General features: G+C 34.3%; 1 protein-coding gene across 1 annotated transcript in view; it reads right to left on the bottom strand.

Moving 5' to 3' along the window:
* Positions 1 to 10,411: 10,411 nt before the first annotated feature.
* The window catches only part of LOC123656655 (kazrin), a 47,530-nt gene continuing 37,167 nt past the window's right edge, over positions 10,412 to 20,774 (bottom strand). Inside the window, exons 13-19 of the mRNA XM_045592317.1 lie at positions 19,431 to 19,640; positions 18,896 to 19,054; positions 17,301 to 17,424; positions 16,677 to 16,821; positions 14,417 to 14,528; positions 13,807 to 14,093; positions 10,412 to 10,553 (exon numbers count right to left, since the gene is read on the bottom strand). Coding sequence (XP_045448273.1) covers positions 10,412 to 10,553; positions 13,807 to 14,093; positions 14,417 to 14,528; positions 16,677 to 16,821; positions 17,301 to 17,424; positions 18,896 to 19,054; positions 19,431 to 19,640 — 1,179 coding nt within the window. The remainder of the gene's footprint in view (positions 10,554 to 13,806; positions 14,094 to 14,416; positions 14,529 to 16,676; positions 16,822 to 17,300; positions 17,425 to 18,895; positions 19,055 to 19,430; positions 19,641 to 20,774) is intronic.

Here is a 20,774-nt window from a genome sequence, read left to right as displayed (position 1 = left end):
TGTAATGTAAGTACAACTACCAAATTACTATTATATTTACATATTCAAATTAGTATTATTTACTATTATTACTTTAAAAAAATACATGGTAAATTATTAAAACGCTTGATGACGTATATCTGCAAATTTTATTATCGCATTTTTGTTAATAAAGCACTCTATAACTTTATAATATATGAGAAAATAGTGTTTTAATGAAAAGATAACATTATGTAAATTTTGTTATACCGACGTTTTTATTATAACGCCTTCTTTCTTCTTCTTTCTTTGTTTAAAAAAATGTTATTAGTTTGACGCTGAAATTTCTATTAATCTAAAAATATATAAACATTTGTTGGTATGTAATAAATAAATGTATATATATATATATATATATTAGCGACCCGCCCCCGCTTCGCACGGGTCAATGCTGATACTAAATATACTACAGAATGTCTTTATTTATAGTATGAAGCTAACTTATAGCATGGTTATTAAAATAATAACAACATTTAAATATGCGTCGATAGATTACAAGTTGTTACAGAATGCGTTGAAGAATAAAGGTTCACTGCTCGTTCCCCGTAGGTGATAGCGTGATAATTTGTAGCCTCTATGTTGACCCGACTTCTTAATAATATTCGTGCCAAATTTGAAGTAAATCCATGCAGTACTTTTTGAGTTTATCCCGGACATATGTACATACAGACAAACAGACAAACATACAAAAATTCTAAAAACTATATTTTTGACTTCGGTATCGATATAAGATCAGACCCCAAGTATTCTTTTAAAAAAATATTCTATGTACAGTTTTGACTTTCCTACCATTTTATTATATGTATAGATAGATATATATGTATCCTAAATAGGTATCACAGTTCACATATACGTAATACGTAGGGTATTAGCCTCAAAAACATAATTTATCATAATCAATTCGACGATGGGAAGATTTTTACACTAAATCTATCAAGGTTAAACTTCTTTTCCCTATAGGGAATAATATATTATTATTTGGTTATACGATCTTAGTAACCAAAAGTTAGTAATAGACCGTTTAGTACGTGATTAAGTTTGTAAATAAATTATAACCATTTATGCTGAACACAAAACTTTTGGATTTAGTACAGCTACAATATGTCAGCACGGAGACAAACAACAAAGTCTTAAAATCAAACAATAGAAAACTTCAGTGTAAGTCGACCTCAAGCCCGACCGCAAACTTCGAACAGTAATTCACTATCTTAAAGTAAAGTACATTAGCCGGGAAATTAAAATTGTTGAAGTAGTAGAGCAAACATTGATTCATTTAGTAATGGATTCGAAACCTTACACGTTTTTATGTTGTTTTGTTAAAAGTATAACTACTTCAATCGACACTTCCACTTCTTCAACATAAAACGCGTTGGCGTTTGTGGCTGTTGCGCTGGCGGTTACAGGTTCGATCCTCGCACATGACACATTTGTATTGGCCATACAGATGTTTGCAATAGTCTGGATGTTTGTGCAGTCTTTGTGGATCTAAGTAAAAGTACCACTGTGCCTCTGAGAGCACGTTAAGCCGTCAGTCCCGGTTGTTACCATATACATCTGATAGCGATCGTTACTCATAGTAGGAAATATATCCGCTAACCCGCATTGAAGCAGCGTGGTGGATTAAGTTCTGATCTTTCTCCTACATGGGGAAAGAGGCCTATGCCCAGCAGTGTAATATTACAGGCTAAAGCGTTACTTTAATCATTTCATTCTTGCTGGAAGTTTTAAATCTAGACCAGTAAAAAAATTTCTCTGTTCTCAAGATATATTCTGATAAATAATGAAACAGCATCTCCCTAAACTCTTATAAAGATTGGAACTTAAGAATTCTTAGAACTGGCCTATATCTAACAGCGCGACACTGCAAGTCTCCTACAGTGCGATCATTTACCTAATTATTGCCAGTACCATATACTTCTTATTTGTACGTACCTTAAGCTTTTCGATAAGATTAGGAGGAATTAATTATACCTTCACAGAAGTTATTGAGCCGATCAAAGACGATTTATTATCGTTTCCTCCTGTTGCGGATTAAGGTGAATAAATTGAGGGGTTGAAGTCTCTTGTAACATATCGAGCCTGAGGAAGTAATATATTATTTGGTTGAAAGAGAAAATGTATTATTTCATTCGGTACTAGTGTAATGCACAATTTCTCTTATTTACCTGCATCATTCGTCTTTTTTTAGTACTACTTTTATATTATGTACATTTGTTTGCTTATTTCTATGACAATATATCTATATAATTTCAAGCTGTAACAATGTTGTTACGTGTTAGGGTTCGAAGGATTTGGAGACAAAGACCTGCTGACTCTTTTGGAGACCTCTTTATTCACTAGCACTAGGTCCAACACAAAGCAAGAGGTTCAAACACTAAGCACTAACGATGTCCTAAGTCGTGGACAATGTCGTAGGTTTCACTGGTACCACTCTTGATCACTAGTTTTCACTTTGAAGTCGCCTCGAAGATCGTTCAAACTGAACTGAACTCGCTCGCCTACCTGCGGCTATTTATATCAGCCGACACGAGGCCCAGACCATTCTGGAAAGTTCGCGCATGTACCCACCCGGTTTTCGAGACTATACTTCTATATAGTTCCACAGTAGTTCCTCTAACGCCATCTAGTATTGAGTAGAGAGTTTCATGCTATCGCTGTCTTTGTGTGGTTTCAATGGTTGCCGCTAGCTGGCGCTAGTTTCTTTGTTTGTTTGTAACACTACTCCCCTCTTAGAAATGCTCGTCCCGAGCATCGTTGTTACTGCCATGGTAACGTACCAGACGGTCTATGTGTACCACTTTGAATGTCCCTCTTGGTTGCTTTTGAATCCTGTAAGTCACATCATTCAGTCGGGTAACCACTTTGTATGGACCGTCCCACTTGGTCTGCAACTTTAGAGATTTCCCTTTCCGGCGGGTTGGGTTATGCAGCCATACCAGTGACCCTTCCTTGAAGCCGCTCGTGTTCGATTTCCGGTCGTATCTGGTTTTCATGTTCACACTTGACTGTAACCCATTTTCCCGAACCAAAGCGTGTATATAGCGCATTTTTTCCCTTAAATCGCTGACATAGTCTTGTACGGTATTTGGTCCCTCCGGTGACCCTCCAGTCAATAGGTCTACTGGTATTGGTAATTCTCTACCGTAATTGACATACGCTGGGGTAGCTTTTATGCTCTCATGCTCGGCGGTTCGGTACGACAGAAGGAAGAGTGGTATATACTTGTCCCAATCCTTTTGTTTGTCGACTACCAATTTCGCCAAATGCCTCTCAAGGGTCTGGTTAAATCTCTCAACCATTCCATCAGACTGTGGATGGTACGCAGTGGTCCTCGTCTTATGCACGCCCAAAATTCTGCACACTTGCTGGAATACTTGCGATTCGAAGTTCCTGCCCTGATCAGAATGGATTTCTAGAGGCACACCAAAGCGACCTATCACTTCTTCGACTAACTTAGAAGCGACTGTTGTAGCTTCTTGGTTTGGTATGGCGAACACTTCGGGCCATTTGGTGAAGTAATCCATGACGACCATAAAATACTTGTTTCCCGATTCCGTTACAGGAAATGGCCCCGCTACGTCTACTGCAATTCGTTCCCACGGTGCACCGACGCTATACAACCGCAGGTTCCCACGGCTCCTAGTCTGTGGTCCTTTTACAGCAGCGCAAGTAGTACATTTGCGGCACCAATCCTGTACATCATCTCGACAATGTAACCAGTAAAATCGTTCTCGCACTTTTGTTAACGTCCTCTTGACACCTAGATGACCTCCTGATACGCCATCATGTATTTCACGGAGAACATCTGGTACTCTCGTTCTTGGGACAATTATCTGAAGGTGGAACTGTCTGCCGTTAGTCTTCTTCCATTTCCGGTAGAGTATTCCGTTTTGAAGTATCAGACTGTCCCATTGAGCCCAGTACGCCTTAGTGACAGCGCCAGTGGGTGCAACCTCACTCCAGATTGGTTTTACGTCACCCCGTTTCTTCCATGTGATGATGTGCCGAAGGTCGTCATCTCTTTCTTGAGCTTCCCTCATAGCATCATTCTCCCAGATACCTAAGGGACTTGTTCTTGTTAGCTTTAATGTTACTTCATTAGATTCTTGCTTAACACAATGTTTGCAGACTTCCGAACACGGCCTTCGTGAGAGTGCGTCGGCATTCCCATGCAACTTTCTACTGCGGTGTTTCGTCTTGAAGTCATACTCCTGATCCAGGGCAGAGGGCGAAGCCCCTTGCTTCTTCAGCTCCTCTATTTGTTCCTCGATCCTTTTAATCCTTGCTATCTCGGTCTTCTTCTGCGGACAGTTGAGCTGAAGATGCCCCTTCTCGCCGCACTTGTAGCACATAACTCCAGAACTTTTTTTTGTAGAAGCCTTAACCTCCTTGTCTTCCTCAGAGACCACGCGGATCTTATGGGTCTGCCGTATGTCATGGCGAACAGCCTCGACCTCCAAAGTATGCGCCAATGCTTCCTTTATCGAGGTATGGTGACGAAGCCTCACTGCAGCTCTGACCTCCAGGTCTTTGATTCCGTCGACAAATGCTTGAACAATATTCGTGTTTACCATCTTGGTGTCGGCTCCTGGGTATGACTTCCTGACGAGTTCTTCGATTTCCAACGCCCATTGCTGTAGTCCTTCTCCTGGGCGTTGAACTCTGTCACGCAGTTGGGCACGGAACACGTGCTCCAGATGTCGATCCCCGTATCGGGATTCAAGTGCCTCCATCAAGTCTTGGAACCCATTTCCTGTATGTGGCAGTGCTTCCAGAACCGACAAAGCTTGCCCTCTGAGCGCAACAGTGAAAGCGGTCAGGCATTGTTCTTCCGTCCATCCGTTGGCAGTAGCAACAGCCTGGAATTGTCGACGATAAGCATTCCACGAAGTAGTGCCGTCGTATGGAGGCATTTTCACTTTTGGTCCTCGTGCCACTCCGGTAGTTCCACTAGACATCGCAATTCCCATGGTTTCAAGGCATACTCTTCTGTAGTTCAGTGAGGCCGTTTTTCACATTTTCAAGATCCAACCCTAACCCGGTAACTCGTTCTTCCACTACGTCGACATCTTTTCGAAGCTTAGTCACCGCGTCACTAAAATCTTTTATAGCCCAAAGCGTTTTTTCTTGGAGCTCTTTTTGTTGCTCTTGTAATTCTTGCAACTTTAAACTTGTTTGCTCTTGTAATTCTTGCAAAGCACCACGAATTTCAGCCTTTTGTTGCTCTTGTGATTCTTGCAATTTGAAACTTGTTTGCTCTTGTAATTCTTGCAAAGCACCACGAATTTCAGCCTTTTGTTGCTCTTGTGATTCTTGCAATCTGAAACTTGTTTGCTCTTGTGATTCTTGCAAAGCACTACGAATTTCAACCTTTTGCTGCTCCATTAATTTAATTAAACTTCCTATTTGAAGAGCCACTTGAGAGTCTGTAGAAGCTACGGTGTCACTGGTAGGCGTGGTAAGGTGGGCGGATCCAGTGAGCGGGGCTTGAGACAAAGTGGGCGGGGCCTGAGCCTGAGTAGGCGAGGCCTGAGCCCGAGTGGGCGGGGACTACGTCTGAGTGGGCGGGGCCTGACGGCACGAGTGGGTGGGGCCTGAGTCCCAGTAGGCGGGGCCAAGGGGCGTGGTCAGTGGGCGGGGCATGATAGGCGTTGTCAGTGGGCGGGGCTTGGTCCACGGTGGGCGAAGCTTGGTCCCCAGTAGGTGTGGCCTCCGCAGCTCGTTATGTCCTTGTCCTGAAGCCCTTGAAGTGCTTGAAGTCTTCTCTCGGAGTCAATGGCATCTCCAAATCTCACTTCCGACACCAGTTGTTACGTGTTAGGGTTCGAAAGATTTGGAGAGAAAGACCTGCTGACTCTTTTCAAGACTTCAATTAATCAAATCATTTTATATTTTTATTTCAAAAGTACCTCCTGTATCTGTTTCTATTTTAATAATCAATTATTTATTTTCGACTTTAATAAATGATTTATGTTAGTAGACAAATGTCATAACTAGACGCTAAAAATAATAATGGAATAGTTAGGTACCCGAGTAGAAATTTTTTCGTCTTCCTTAGAAGGACGTGACCAGGCATGCCTGATCAGGACTCTAGATAAGGCATGTAACGCAGATAATTGGTCTGGACCTGATCATTATGAGATGAGATTTCCTGATCGGGTGCAGATCAGGACATCTGATCTCATGCTGATCAGCCGGTTTGGTCCGGTTCTTTTAAAAAACACGAATGTATATTATTGAAAAAATTGTTTAGCAAAAAAAGCGAATTGATATTTATTTATTTACTTATAAGGGATGGTACACAGCACAGAAAAAATTATAAAACAAACTAGAATGAAATATAATCAAAAAGGCCAATTACGACCATCCATCCGTTTAAAATTTAAATTAACAAACGTGAAAAAATAAAATAAAAGGAAAAACATAAGAAAAAAAAAACAAACTTGTTTCATATTAAACTTATAAATACCCCTGGGAGGATAATTTAAAAACAATTAACTCTATATGGAAGGAAATATAACATATATAATAATGATAATAATAATAGTGAACATTATATAAATATTTATGAAATATATATAAATTATATATATTTAGTTGTAGTTTTGATTATTTTTTTAAACAACTGTTGTTTTATTTTATTTTGAAAACTATTTTTTGAACCATTGAAAATATCTACGTTTTGAAATTTCAAATTGTATGAGTTAGGTAATCTTGTAAGTATAGAATTCTGTGCATAGTTGGTGGAGCAGTTCGGGACATAAAATAAAGCAGTGTGTCTTGTGCGTCGTAAAGGGTTGTTTAGTATAATGCGTTCAACAAGTTCCGGGCAGTTGATGCGGCCACGAAATATATCATACAATAGCCCCATGTCTAATACCTCCCTGCGTTCCGTTAACGTCAGAAGGTTATAAGCTCGGCAGATATCTACGTATTCATCACTTATATCGGCTTTTTTACACTTAAATTTAAGGTGATGAACAAATTTCTTTTGTACACTTTCAATGCGTTTTATATAAACATCATACCTTGGAGACCATATAGGAGCAGCGTATTCTAAGATGCTTCTAACGTATGCATAATAAACTATTTTGAAGCTAAGAGGATCTTTAAAGGGACTACAGGTTCGTATGACAAAATCAAGATTTCTTAGTGCTTTGGATCTAATTATATCAATATGAGAAGATAATAATAATAATAATATATATAATTGACGATACTATTACAGTACGTTATAAATATGTTACTTAACATAATTATTATGACATTTATTTCCGTTTATTTTTTCCAATGTATTATTTATTTATGTTTTTACTTTAAATATTAAATATTTTAATTTATTTTTATGTTATAAATAATTATTATTATTAATTAAATTTTATTTATTAACTTCTAATAAATAACTACTAAATAACTATTTCCTATTACTTACGACTGCTCCACTGTGTAGAAATGGACTCCCTGCTAGACTGTCCTGATAGCTGTATACGTAATGTATATACTAAGTGCGCTTAAAAACATTAATAGCGCGATTCAGGCTCAGTTCGCGTAATTTCTTTCAGGCTGTCCTGATCTGGACCGGACCGGGTCCTCATCCAATATGCCTTACCATACTTGATTATATTTTACATCAGGCTATCCTGATCTGGACCGGACCGGATCCTGATCCAGTATGCCTTACCATACTTGATTATATTTTACATCAGGCTATCCTGATCTGGACCGGACCGGGTCCTGATCTAGTATGCCTTACTATACTTGATTGTATTTTACATACCTGGTCCACCTGGTCCTGATAGAGCTTGCCGGATCTGGCATGCCTCATTTTATCCTGATCCGGTCCAGATACATGATGTAGTTGAGCCTGACCTTTTTTCTAGTCGGGTATAGCATCCCGATAAAACAATAATTTATTTCTTTACTTAATTGACTTAGCAACTAAATACAGTCATGTTAGGTTATATCTACAGTTTAAAAATATTAATAATAACATTTAATAATATGTTGTTAAATTTCATGTATGCACAAGATTAAAAATAAATTTAATTGACAAAATAACAAGATATAAATCAATAATAATAATCGAAAAAAATATATATATGCAGCTATACCAGTTGGCTGTTACCTATAACACAAGCATTAAGTTGTTTACTTTAGGAACAGATGACCGTGTGTGTATACCAGGTTTTAAATATTTATTTATTTTTTATTTGATAAAAGATGTAGTAATTTTTCATTAACGACTTGTAATTGACTGAATCAACTTTTAATTAATATTTATTTTATTTTGTTGTATACTTATTGCACCTATAGTCATATAATGTAGCTGATATCGAAAGTTTTTAACGAATATTCTGAATGTTGAACCAGTATAAAATGATGTGTCAGGTCGTAAGAAAGATTAAGATAATCTTTTGAAGGTAAGCGAGGTCAAGTGCGGATATTATACCGTGCGATACATCCGGGAAGCTAAAAGCGATGAAATAGAATACTGAAGTAAACGACGGATACATAATTGTCTATATTATTACGTTAAATTATTTCCTTGAAAGCTCAACTTAGGGGAATATCAAGTTCTAGGAGAAGTAAATTACATTGACAATAACTAGAACTGTGCCTCTAATATGTACTCTCTAGTTCCACCCAGTTTTATGCGTCTCTAAAGCGTTACTGCGCTTTCACGTTATTATTCATCCTCAATAAAGTTTTCTAATCCAGATACTCGTAGATATACGATTCTAGTTTCTTGTAAATAAAATAAAAAAAAAACCGAAAGCAAATCCAGTAATAATCAAGCAAATAGGCGACCTAGTTTCTTGAGTAGATAATCGTACATACAATTCTGACGCGGGATAACCTTCAATGTCATCATAATAGCGCTCATAAGAACGGCGACGTCAATCGATGCCGCAAGAACTGATTTAAATTAACTGTAATTGAAATTATTCTTTATTCTTTAATAAAGAACCTATCTTTTTAATTTAATGACGTGATTAGTAATGATTTTTTTTTTTATATATAAGTAATATACATCCACGGGCTTTTGAATCCATGTCCTTTTTGATTTCTAAAGCTATTTTTTTTAATCAAAGTAGGCGTTACTCAGCAACATGATTGTTTAAGTTAGACTAACTTAATGTCTCCAACAGAGAGTGAGTGACAATGAGTCCACCGACCGGTTCTTATTCTAACATATGATACTATTTTTTTGTAACTATTCTATTATTTATTCTAGATGTAAGACATGAATTATTCGTCATCACTGGTTTTTGATATATTTCTTTTCCATTAATATGGATATTAATTAACAATATACGGTTATTAAAGCTGTATGTACTCGTGTGTCAAATATATATGTTGTAAGTATATTTATATGACGATATTTGCCACTTTGATAATTTTAATTTAAATAAGTTAGCATATCTTAAGAAGATATGTAAAGAATTTTGAAATAAAACGTCTTACTTTATAAATTATTATTATTTATTTCAGACATCCATATTAAAACATTGGTAACTCAATTTTATCACAATATAAACAAAATCAATTAATTATTTAAAAAAAAGTAACATAAAATAACAGAAAGAAGAAACAAAATAAAAACAACGGTTTTAAATATAATAGGAATTCAAGCTCGATTGCGATAAATACTTATCAAAATTATTTAATCACACAAATTGACTAATATATTATATCAAAAGGAGTTGACTAAAAAGTTTTATGTGAGAGTACTTTAGTATCACAGTGTTCGGCAATATTACAGCGTTATGAAAGTTTAGAAATTGTATGAAAAAATTATATAAAAGATTGAACAGTACATCTTAAAACTATTTACTACACATTGAAATATTTATTACCGTTGAATACGATCAGAGAAACTAATAACCATGATATTTTGGTGTCAGTTTGTGGCATCCATTTTTAATAATTATTTTTAATTTTTTTTTTTTTGATATGTAGTAATTTACTTATAATATTGTTTGACATCTATTAAGAGATTTTAAGTGATAGGAACAGTTTGTACATTTTTCTATATTTGATGTTATTTTGTTAAAAAACACAATTTTATTTATAAAGTCTCCTTAGGATTTCTAGGATTTATTTCTAAAATAAAATAAAAATAGTAGTTTAATTTTCTGACCTCTACATAATCCATTATAAATTTCATATCAAATCTACATAAACATTATATTAGTGCTACATAACACGGCTGAATTATAATAATCAAGACATTTAAAAACCATCAAAGAATATTTTTGTCGTAAATATATCAACCACTAATAAAAAATAAACACATATTAATAAATAAAAATTACATTTGACTAATTTTTTTAAAAATTAATTTATGATTATTAACGCAACGAAAATGTCCCTAATACATTAATTGATTAATTTAAACAGAGGTTTTGCTCGATGCGTTAATGTCTCCGATGCTTTTAACCCGTCTATGTCGCCGTTGCTTGACGGAGTCATCGCAGGACTTTGCCGGCAGCGGTGAGCTTACGCGGTGAGCGTGGTCCGCTTTGTGGCCGTACCTGCATAGATTAGTATATCTTTAGTGATGTCCAATTCGTCAGTTGACGATAGTTTTCGAGACGTCGATACACCTTGAAAGTTAGACTATTCGAATCAATATTATCGGTTGTAGTGATGTCCAACTATCGATGTCTCGAAAACCAGTTTATATGTTTGAGTCTATATTATCGACAGTTAATGCGGTGTACAGGGTTGATAAAAATTTATGAAACAAATATAAGAAACACCAAAAAATTCGTTTGACAAATTCATACGAACATTTTTATTACAAATAGCACAAAATATCGGTAGTACATATACTATCTCAATATAAGACTATTTTATAGTGATCAGTCCTAAGAATAACATAAAATAAAATTTTCGATGTCCCCAAACGGCTTGTACGAGCTGTGTTGACTTAGTTTTCGTTACATCGAGAACTGGCCTAGTTTACTGTATAAATAATTAAATTACGATTCTATAATGCTACATTCTTGCTAACATTGGAATCACTATCGATTGTATGATAAATATGTAGTGATCGTATAAATATTAATGTGATATGTAAATTGAACTCTTTAAATATTAAGTTATGTAGAAAAGGTATTGTAAAATTTAGTTTTATGTATATTATATAGTATCATAAATCCATTCTTTTGTATCTTATCTGAGTTTACTTTCAACATTGACTTTTTATAGAACCCAAAAAAATGTGTATGAATCCAATACAATAGTTACTAAACAAAAAAAATGTGTGTGTGCAATTCACACACGTCAGAAGTGAACCTTCTGAAAAGTAGCCTACGAGAGGTTTTCATCGAGAATATAAAACACTGTGTAATGTATTATATCTCATTCTCTCCTATGCATTTATGGATTTGTTTCTTAATCTTGATTTCGTTTTTTAATCGCATATTTATATATTCGTAATTTTCTTAATCGTATTTTCGTTTGATCGAGTTTCAAATCACGATTCTAAACAACTTTCACTTCAAAAAATTTAAAATATACTAATTCCTCTACTTATTGTCTGGTTACCAGCCAGTAAAATAATGAATTTTTGTAATTAGGCCGCTTGTGCATTAGTTATAAAATATTATACTTTAAATACGCATACAATAAAGTATCTAAAAAATACATAGAAATAAAAATATGACAACGTATTCTACCAAAATTTATTTATAGGTTTATATATTTCTAATTACAAAACAGAACAGGCTGCCTGCAGGTCAATTTACATTTTACGCAAATATAAGTGCAGGTACTGTATACGTCAGGTATTGAGTATAAAGCGGCACTACACTGTTGGTTGAGGACTTGGATAGTTTACAACACAGTAAAGTACTATCACAGATACGCTCAGCAGCTTGCAACTTGCAACATATCTTTGTGAGTTATCGATTGAAACACATACTAATAACGTAACAAGGTAAAGTTTGTAGGTATTATTGGCTTTGAGGGGAGTAATCTATGAAACTTGGTCTTAGTTTAGTACACACTTTAAGTATTGTATCTACGTGTATTTACAATTTATATTTATAAATAAAAGTAAATCACCAAAATGCAAATACACGTTCATATCATATCGTTCATTCATTCAGGAATTCAAATCACAATCTTTATGTGGACTCTACCATTTTTGCCACCATAGTAGTATAAAGTTATATACAGAAAAAATTTTTTTTAGATATACCTTAGGAAAATCGAACAGATCAATGTCACCGAATATCGTAAATATACATATGCTGCGGTCACATCTGTACAACGAGGCGACTGCGAAGACTATTCGTTTTGTTATTCAACTTGACAACAAATATATTAGAAACGTATGAACGAATATGATTCTGTATAACAATAGATTTTTACTACGTTTTTTCGCACAAATATGTACGATACATTATACCGTCTACTAGCCGTTGACCGTTAAAAGTAGCGGTAGTAAAAGGGAGTAATAAAGATCTGAGCTAAATAACTAATATTTTAAATAACCTTAATGATAAATTATATACCCAATTATGTTCTTCGTAGGAGGGCCGTTTAAAAATTTAATTCTAGAATTATGTGTGCTATGTATCCCGTTATTGTAAGTTTTGTTGGTTAATAATCTGTATATGTGTCATCATGCAAATCGAAAAAAAAAGTTGGAGAGCTTTATATGCTAACAATATCACAGTAATTTATTTGTTCGTCAATTACTAAAGCGAATATAATAATAATGGGTTGAACTGGGGATGGGGTCGGCAACGCGCTTGCGATGCTTCTGGTGTCGCAGATACCATCCATAAGGTACGGTAATCGCTTATCATCAGGTGAGCCGTTCGCTTGTTTGCCGATCTAGTTATTGTATTTAAAAAATCATGATTTTACGATTTTCAATTGATTGATTGTAAATCATTTATTTTCATAATATTGCATTACATATGTACATCATAAAAAGAACTATTGATCAAGTTTTATACTATAACTCTGGCGTTCTAAAGTTGAACCTAGGTTACAAGTAAACGTTATTTACGAAACTTTTACACGCCAATATTAAATGTTAAAGAGGCTATTGAACTACACGCTACTGCGTTCATTTCAAATAAAACATTTATATTCAACGGAAAATGTAATTTAGGTAACTTAGTTTGAAATTATTAATACAATAATTTTTTCGTCAAAAATATTATATACGTATAGTGACTACAATAACATTTTCGGGCATAAAAATAAGGAAAAACAGGAAGGTAAACTCCTATTCCTTCCTTATTTTTATTGCATAAAATTAAATAAAGTGTAATTTAAAAAAAAGCAGAAGAACTAAGTCCTTAATCTGTTCACATAGTCTAGACAAAACAAGCCAATTAATAAATTATTGTTAATATTAGTTTTGATAAACCACAGGTCTTCGCAAAAGAATACGGATTCCAACCAAGGATGATCCGTGAGGCTATTGAAATTAAATAACATCCAAATTTCAATAGAGAAGATGGCTGGCCATTAATTACCACCTGCTTGGGATCCCATTATTAAAATAATTAAATAAAAAAGTAAGCATACTATGCCACATGATGAATCAAGACTCAATTAGCACTTTCTGCATAGAGAGTACTACTAGAAGTAATACAGGTTAGTGACAGGTTGTTTAGAATTACACTTTATTTAATTATAAAAGATATTTTTTCTCGAAATTGCATCTTGCTAAAGATAGATAAAAATTACGTATATGAAACAAAAGTATGTAATTTAAAAAAAAAACAATAGGTGTAACAAAATGTGTTTATACTTCCTTACCTGTGGGTGATACTGGTTTCTTGAATATCGTTCAGTCTCTGCAAGCTGTCTCTTGTGGACAGACTGGACTGAGAGTACAGACTGAGTGGCGTGTATATCGGCTCGTATTCCTGCAGCGTGGGTGGAGGAGCGTACGTCATGCTCAGCTGGGAGAGAGTGCGGACCGTTATGGGCGGCGAGTAAGCGTAGGGCGCGAGGCTCATAACGCTGGAACTCTCGCTTGAACTTGAAGGTGATGGCCGGTCGTGCTTCGGTTTAAGTACCCCGAGAGCACGAGTTATGGACCCCTGAATAAAAATAACATCAGATAAAAATAACATAAGCTAGTTTTTTAGGTTGGTTAATTGCTATCAAATGCACTAAAAAAAATATTGAGAATAAAAACTCAAATTTTGGGAAGAAATTAATTGACGTGTTTATTACTCAACCATGACTGGGACTGCATGAAATATTTAGTTTCTAGCTTACTGCTTCACAGAAGAAGTTCCATTAGTTCAGCAATGAATTATTTTAAGGTTACTATATGGTAGGCTTTAGCGATTATTTTTCTAACCTGTACTATAATCGCAGTCCGATAATATTCGGTACTATAATAAAACTAGACGATTACCCGCAGGCTATGCCTCCTTGAATCTGCAGTGAAGTCTATTCCCGGCAGTCCGGTCGCCACCGATCTCGAAAAGGGTCGTCCTAACATCCTTATTTGATGGCCGAACATATTCCTGCAAATCGTTTTCATTACTTACACAGTTCTATTGAAAGGTACAAATTTGAGAAAATATAGACAGTAAGTAGCCAGATAGCGGTCAGCAAATTTATTTCTTAATCACGCCCTCAAATTTGTACTAGAATCATTTCATACCTCTAACACAAAAAGCACACATGCATTGTCTATTGTATTTTTTACATTGCTTTTAGAGATCTGTTACTTGATCGATCTTATCCGTTTATATTCGATATTCTTCTTTGGGCATTTTTAAATTGAAAAAAAAAAACGTAGAAAAGTGAAGAGCTATAGGAAACTCAACAAACTCTGCATATACACCAAAAGCATGATGCACTTTACTTAAAAATAATACGAATCATGCTAATTGTGTACAAGTATGATGACAAAAATGGCCTAAATGTAACCAAGAAAAATCAGAAACTTGAATAACAAAGAAAAATACCGCAAGTTGTAATTAAAAAACTTTACCATCTCGGTTTTACTTCTGGTTATCTGGAGATTTGTTGAAGCTTGAATTTTACGTCGCCTAATTTTTTTATTTGATATATGCAAATTTTTTGTAAGAGAAACAGTATCAGCTTAATAGAAATGTGCTGATGCGATATTTTTATTTGTGATAAAATATGAAAACAACACCCATGTAATAACAGTGTCTAAATTAAAGTAGACAAGCATATCACTGTGTTCGAAAACAATAAAATCATTAACGTATGATCCAAAAAATAAATCAATCAATGTTTATGGAAGAAATAAACGTTATACGGACAGAGTGGACAAAGCCCGAAAGGTGCGAACTAATGATGATGACAGAGAGGCATTCATGACGTATCGATAAAATGGTTTACCGTTCTGTCTCGATGCAAGGATCGCCAAGTTTAGGGGTGATGGTCAAGAAAAGACATTGGCTCGATATCCCTTAGGGTTTATCTTTTATAAGGATTTATTCACATTTATATGCCAATTGATAGTGTTACAATAAATCTAATACACCGTTCTCAACTTTACAATATGAATGTATACAAGTCAAAAACATAGTTGTCTTACAATATTAGTAAATACTATTTATTGTTATAACCCTATAGCTATTGCGAATGGTTCCGTTTTTATATCTAATAATATTCAATGAAATTCAAATGTTTTATTACGTTATAAATGTGTTGTAATTTAAAACTAAAATTTCAAGTTTTATTAAATTATTTTCGTAATGGGACATAACTCACCTCTATAATAACGTAAAGCATTTAATGCATTTACGCACTACTTCGTATGTTACTCGTATGTTATATAATCACTTTATTACACTAAATTATGAAATTGATCGTTTTTCGAATAATATTAATGTGACGAATCTAATCTACAGCGCATTGGAAGGTTTCGGGGAGAGAACATCGAATCTAACACTGACAGGCGAAGGCGCTCAATTATGAAGGTGTCCATTACGAACTTTCGTTATACTCGTACTTGACTTGCGAACCACGTTTCCTATATAACATATCAGTCTTCACCGCTCGTAAACTTTTTGGATAGATATAATTACAGACGAGCAATTTGAAGAAATTCCTATAAAAGTTTATAGCGTACGTAACTATATTTAGTATCGTGTAAAAATAGGACTTATACAATGTATTCAATCGAGGAAATTTTACATAGGTACAGATTGTAAAAGGACATCGAAGCGACAGTTATTTTCTGAAGGATAGTTTTTTTATCTTTTTTGATTTATCTTTGCTTTGTGGACAACATGGATGCTCGGGCAGCCTCCACTTGCAGTTCTTCCACCTGGCAAAATATCGTATACCTGCAGGATTGCACCTCACATTATAATCATCTACAGGCAGTACGCTCGTGTCGGTGACTAGGCTTTCATGCAGTGCTTCGTTTATTCTATGATTGGGTTTTTTGCAATGCTTTTGACAATTATTTTTTGTGTAAATAAAAAAAATATTGCACTTATTGATAGATCGTTGAACATGAATATCGAATAAATTATTTTTATTCTTTAAGTTTGATTGACAATACCGGTGTTTCTATTACTGTATCAATTAAATAAATTTTGTTTGTAATGTTCTGCTAGATAAATGACTTAAACTAAATGTTTTTCACTTAAAATGGGGATTTAGTAAAGGAAGACTTAAATATTTACCTTGCGGGAATGACCAGAGCGTCAAACTCTGCTACCAAATGTCTTCGAATTATACTTTTAGACGGTGGTATTCCGAGAGCTGTGGCCATTGTCTCTCCAGTGAAAGAGGGTTCTAATACCACTAAACCACCGTGAACTCCGCTGTCTAAAATGATAACACAAAATTAAAAAAAAAAAAACGAGTGAGCTTTAGACCACACGACTGAAGTAAAACCTCTTTAGCTCCATCGATATGTTGTATACATGAGAAAAAGGGAGAAAGAAAATGTGTTGTCGCACCTCTCTTTCTTGCCCCTACAGTAATGCACGAAACCTAACTCTCTCTCTTTCTATCTTCACTAACTTATATCTCCCTCTCAACGTCCGTTCACCTCACCCGATCACAGCTTTCGTAACACTCTCGTCACATATCCACCAGCTTACTCCCCAAGTCAAGCGTGTGTAAAGAAATTTATCTCAAAAAATCTTGCACTTGAATTTCTATTATTGAAATTATTTTAATTTTTTAACATTAATATTATAATTAGTGGCTCTAAACTAAAAACACAGAAAATAAATTAACGCTAAAATGTTATTTATTCTAACTTAATTAATGAACGGACTCTTGTGGGAGGTGATAATTACCTTTGAGATTATCAGCGAATTCGCCTAAGTCGATGTTATGCGCCCAACGTATAAACCTCTGATTGCTCCAAACCAACGGATCGGCGTCCACGTTTTCACACTGGTGCCGACGCACTGCTAAGGCCTGTTAAGGAATAATAAAATTAGTCGACGTTGGCGCAGTTCGGTTCGATTACCGCTTGAGTCTGGTCTGGTAATCCACCACGCTGCTCCAATGTGGGTTGGCGGATATATTCCCTACTATGAGTAACGATCGTTATCAGGTGTATCTACATGATAACAACCGGGACCGGCGGCTTAACGAGCTATATAAGATATATATATATATATATATATATATATATATAAGATTAATTATAAAAATGAATTTCGGTTCAGCCTGTCGCAGTCCTACGGACATCTTCAAACCTGGTTTTTTACAGCCTTTATCTAGCCTATAAAAATATTTTTTTAATTGATATAATTTTAATTATTGGATATATCGTAAAACCTTAATAAGTTTTTTTTTTTATATAAAACAATAACAGTAATAAGAAACAGAAACTGAAATGTAATAATTCACGAGAATATTAAAAATAGCCAAGATAAATGAGGACAAATTTTGTTCAATGTCACTGCGGAATTCAAAAGAGGTTTGAATAAGAAATGATTAATGGGTCCAACATTACTAGGGTCGTGGCTACGAAACAGTCTGTAAGGGTTCATACAAGCGATACGACGTAAATGTTCTCCTTACTTTGACAAAATATTATTACGCACTTTCCAACGAAGCGTTAACAATTTTTATTGAATTTTAGTCAAATATTTTATGGGTATGAAAATTGTTTCTGTTTTTTACCTTATACAAATGTATATAACGTCAATTTTCAAGAAACGTTTTCAACGGTATATAAGTCACCCATAAAAACTAAATGTTAACCAATTTAAACAAAAGTTATAAAATAAAAAATCCACATATTGTACTTTGTCTCATGAAATGGATTATTTAGTTTAACTACTGTAGTAGTTTTTAATCTTTACCAAGACCTCAGACAGCCTTAAGGCTGTTTTGCCTCCTGTTTGTGCGCGTCCTAAGAGATTTTAGTAGTAATTTATTTATTTTTGCCTTATCTCTCCTCGTTTATCGTGTAACGAACTGCCTGTTTATTTTACCAGTTAAACAGATTGAAACGAAAAATGGCGATATCTTTTACCTTTCAACAGTTTACATAATTTATTGAGGGTGAATTACTGTAGAGTATTAAATATATAAATACAGCTAATTCCAAAATTATTAAAAGAAGTTAGTAAATATTTCAGTACCAAGAAACATAGCCTAGTTTTAGGTGTGCAAATCAGCTGACACTATGTATGCAGGGCGGCTAAGCAACGAGATCTATTCTGGTACACTGACACACTTCCCTTACCATACCTGGTTGATTACAGCTTTGTGGTTTCTACTATTTTACCATTGTTTTATACAATATTGGTAGTGGAATGGATTCATATAATATTCAAAATAAATCATTATTTGATTAGCTTAATCAAAAATAAATAAAAATACAATGTAAAGTTTTATAATATTTTTTATCCTATCTTTAACGAATGTTACTTACTTGTCTATCGTACTTCATAATCCTCAGCAAATGAATGCCGTGAACGATAGAGGCCTGGTGAAACTTCCGCGTAACGCCGAGGTACTTTTCAAGTTCTTTCTTACTGATTGTGTCCAACATTCTTGCGTCCACTAAATTCGCCAAGAACGACTCAGCGTACTGTTAATATTATAACAATATCTGTTAACTTAAAGTTATCATAATTATAAGTTTTGTTCATTGCTTTGATATAATTCAAAATGTGTAATGAAGCATGAATTAATAAATAAACGAGTACATTAGTGCCTATAAGTGTATAGTTTTGTAGCTTCTATTACTTTACTATTGGAACTTAAAAAATCATTAAAATTACGTAATTTTTACCGATAAAATTGACTACTGTCAAAGTCTATAATCTAGATGAAATTATACCAAACCATTTTTAATTGGTATGGATGTAAAGTAAAAAAAGTAGACAAATTTTTACTCTCTATAACAAACTCTTTGCCTGTTGGTAATGAATATGCTGGACTTAAGAAACGTGGCTAGGTTATACCTGTGAGAGGCCCAAGTCAGGCAGCCACTCAGCGGCGACCCAGGCATGTGTGAGCTGACCCACGCTAGGGTTGCGAACGAGATCAGGCCTCCGCCGCTCTTCGATAGCAAGCCGCAGTTTCTTCCTGTGCATCGGTTGAGTGATCCCCAAGCCCACCTCAAGGTCCGTGTCTGTCAGCTCAAGCAGAACCTGCCCATTCAAAGCACGGATCTAGAAACAATCAGAACACAGTATTTGACGCTTATATTGCGTCAATTGCTTACTCTATGCGGATTTCGATGATTTCGATACTTGTAAACGCTTGTTTGTCTATGTATTGATAATAAATTAGATGATTAACTTCGATAGTTAACTTTTTTTTTTAATTGGTTATTATTTTTGATGTTATTTTATGAGTTCTAGTTATTTGTTTTTTTTTTCGACATCCTTTTAAACTAAATACAAAAATGAATTATTAAGTCAAAGAAATCATTAGTAGTGTACAAATCAAATATTTAGATTATATACACTAAATAATACTTTGTCGAGTCTTGACAATATTCTTAATAAATAAATATTTTCGATTTAGGTATCATAAACGGACAAAGTAAAGCGCATAAGATAAAAAGTTTGAACCTTTAGCTGGAAGTCTATTACATAACCGTTGTATCTTCAAAAATTTAGAAGTCACGGCTGTATAACTAAAAAGAACTTTAGAACTCTCTTATGGAAAACAGGACGAAACAAGAACTAACTTATATAGTTACCATTTTTTTTTTATAAATATACTCCTGTTCGTTTGTAATTTATAGTATATAAACCTTTAAAAAATTATGAAATAAAATTCAACGATTAATTAGGTTTCTTAAATAATAATGTTGTAATAAAACTATTTTTATTAGTATTTTAAAGTCTATTTTAATAATACTTTACTACTATCCGAAGACGGTCGCGTAATATGATTTTACTATAAAAGGTTAGTTCTTGATGTCGGAAACGCAATACAAAATTTTTTAACTTTTTAATATTTTTGTGTTAATAATTGAATTTCAATACTTTATCCCTTTTTCTGTAGAACAGAATCTATAGACATTTTAAAAGTTTATATAGGACAAAACAAGATTAAATTAAAAAAAATATATTTATAATTCTCTTTGACACGGCCTTATTCATTTATCAAAACGATTTCTCCGTAAAGAAATTAATCAAATAAATGAACAAACTACAATATAATTTCCTTGCGACCTCTCCATTCAATTTGTCCATTAAAATTGAATCCGAATGCTTGTTTCCCGATATGAAATAATTGTGCCAAATATTATATTAATAACACAACGCCGTTGCGAACCGATAACCAACGTGATT

Source organism: Melitaea cinxia, chromosome 9 (genome assembly GCF_905220565.1).
Source record: "Melitaea cinxia chromosome 9, ilMelCinx1.1, whole genome shotgun sequence".
NCBI lineage: Eukaryota > Metazoa > Arthropoda > Insecta > Lepidoptera > Nymphalidae > Melitaea > Melitaea cinxia.
This window is presented reverse-complemented; position numbering and strand designations above follow the sequence as displayed.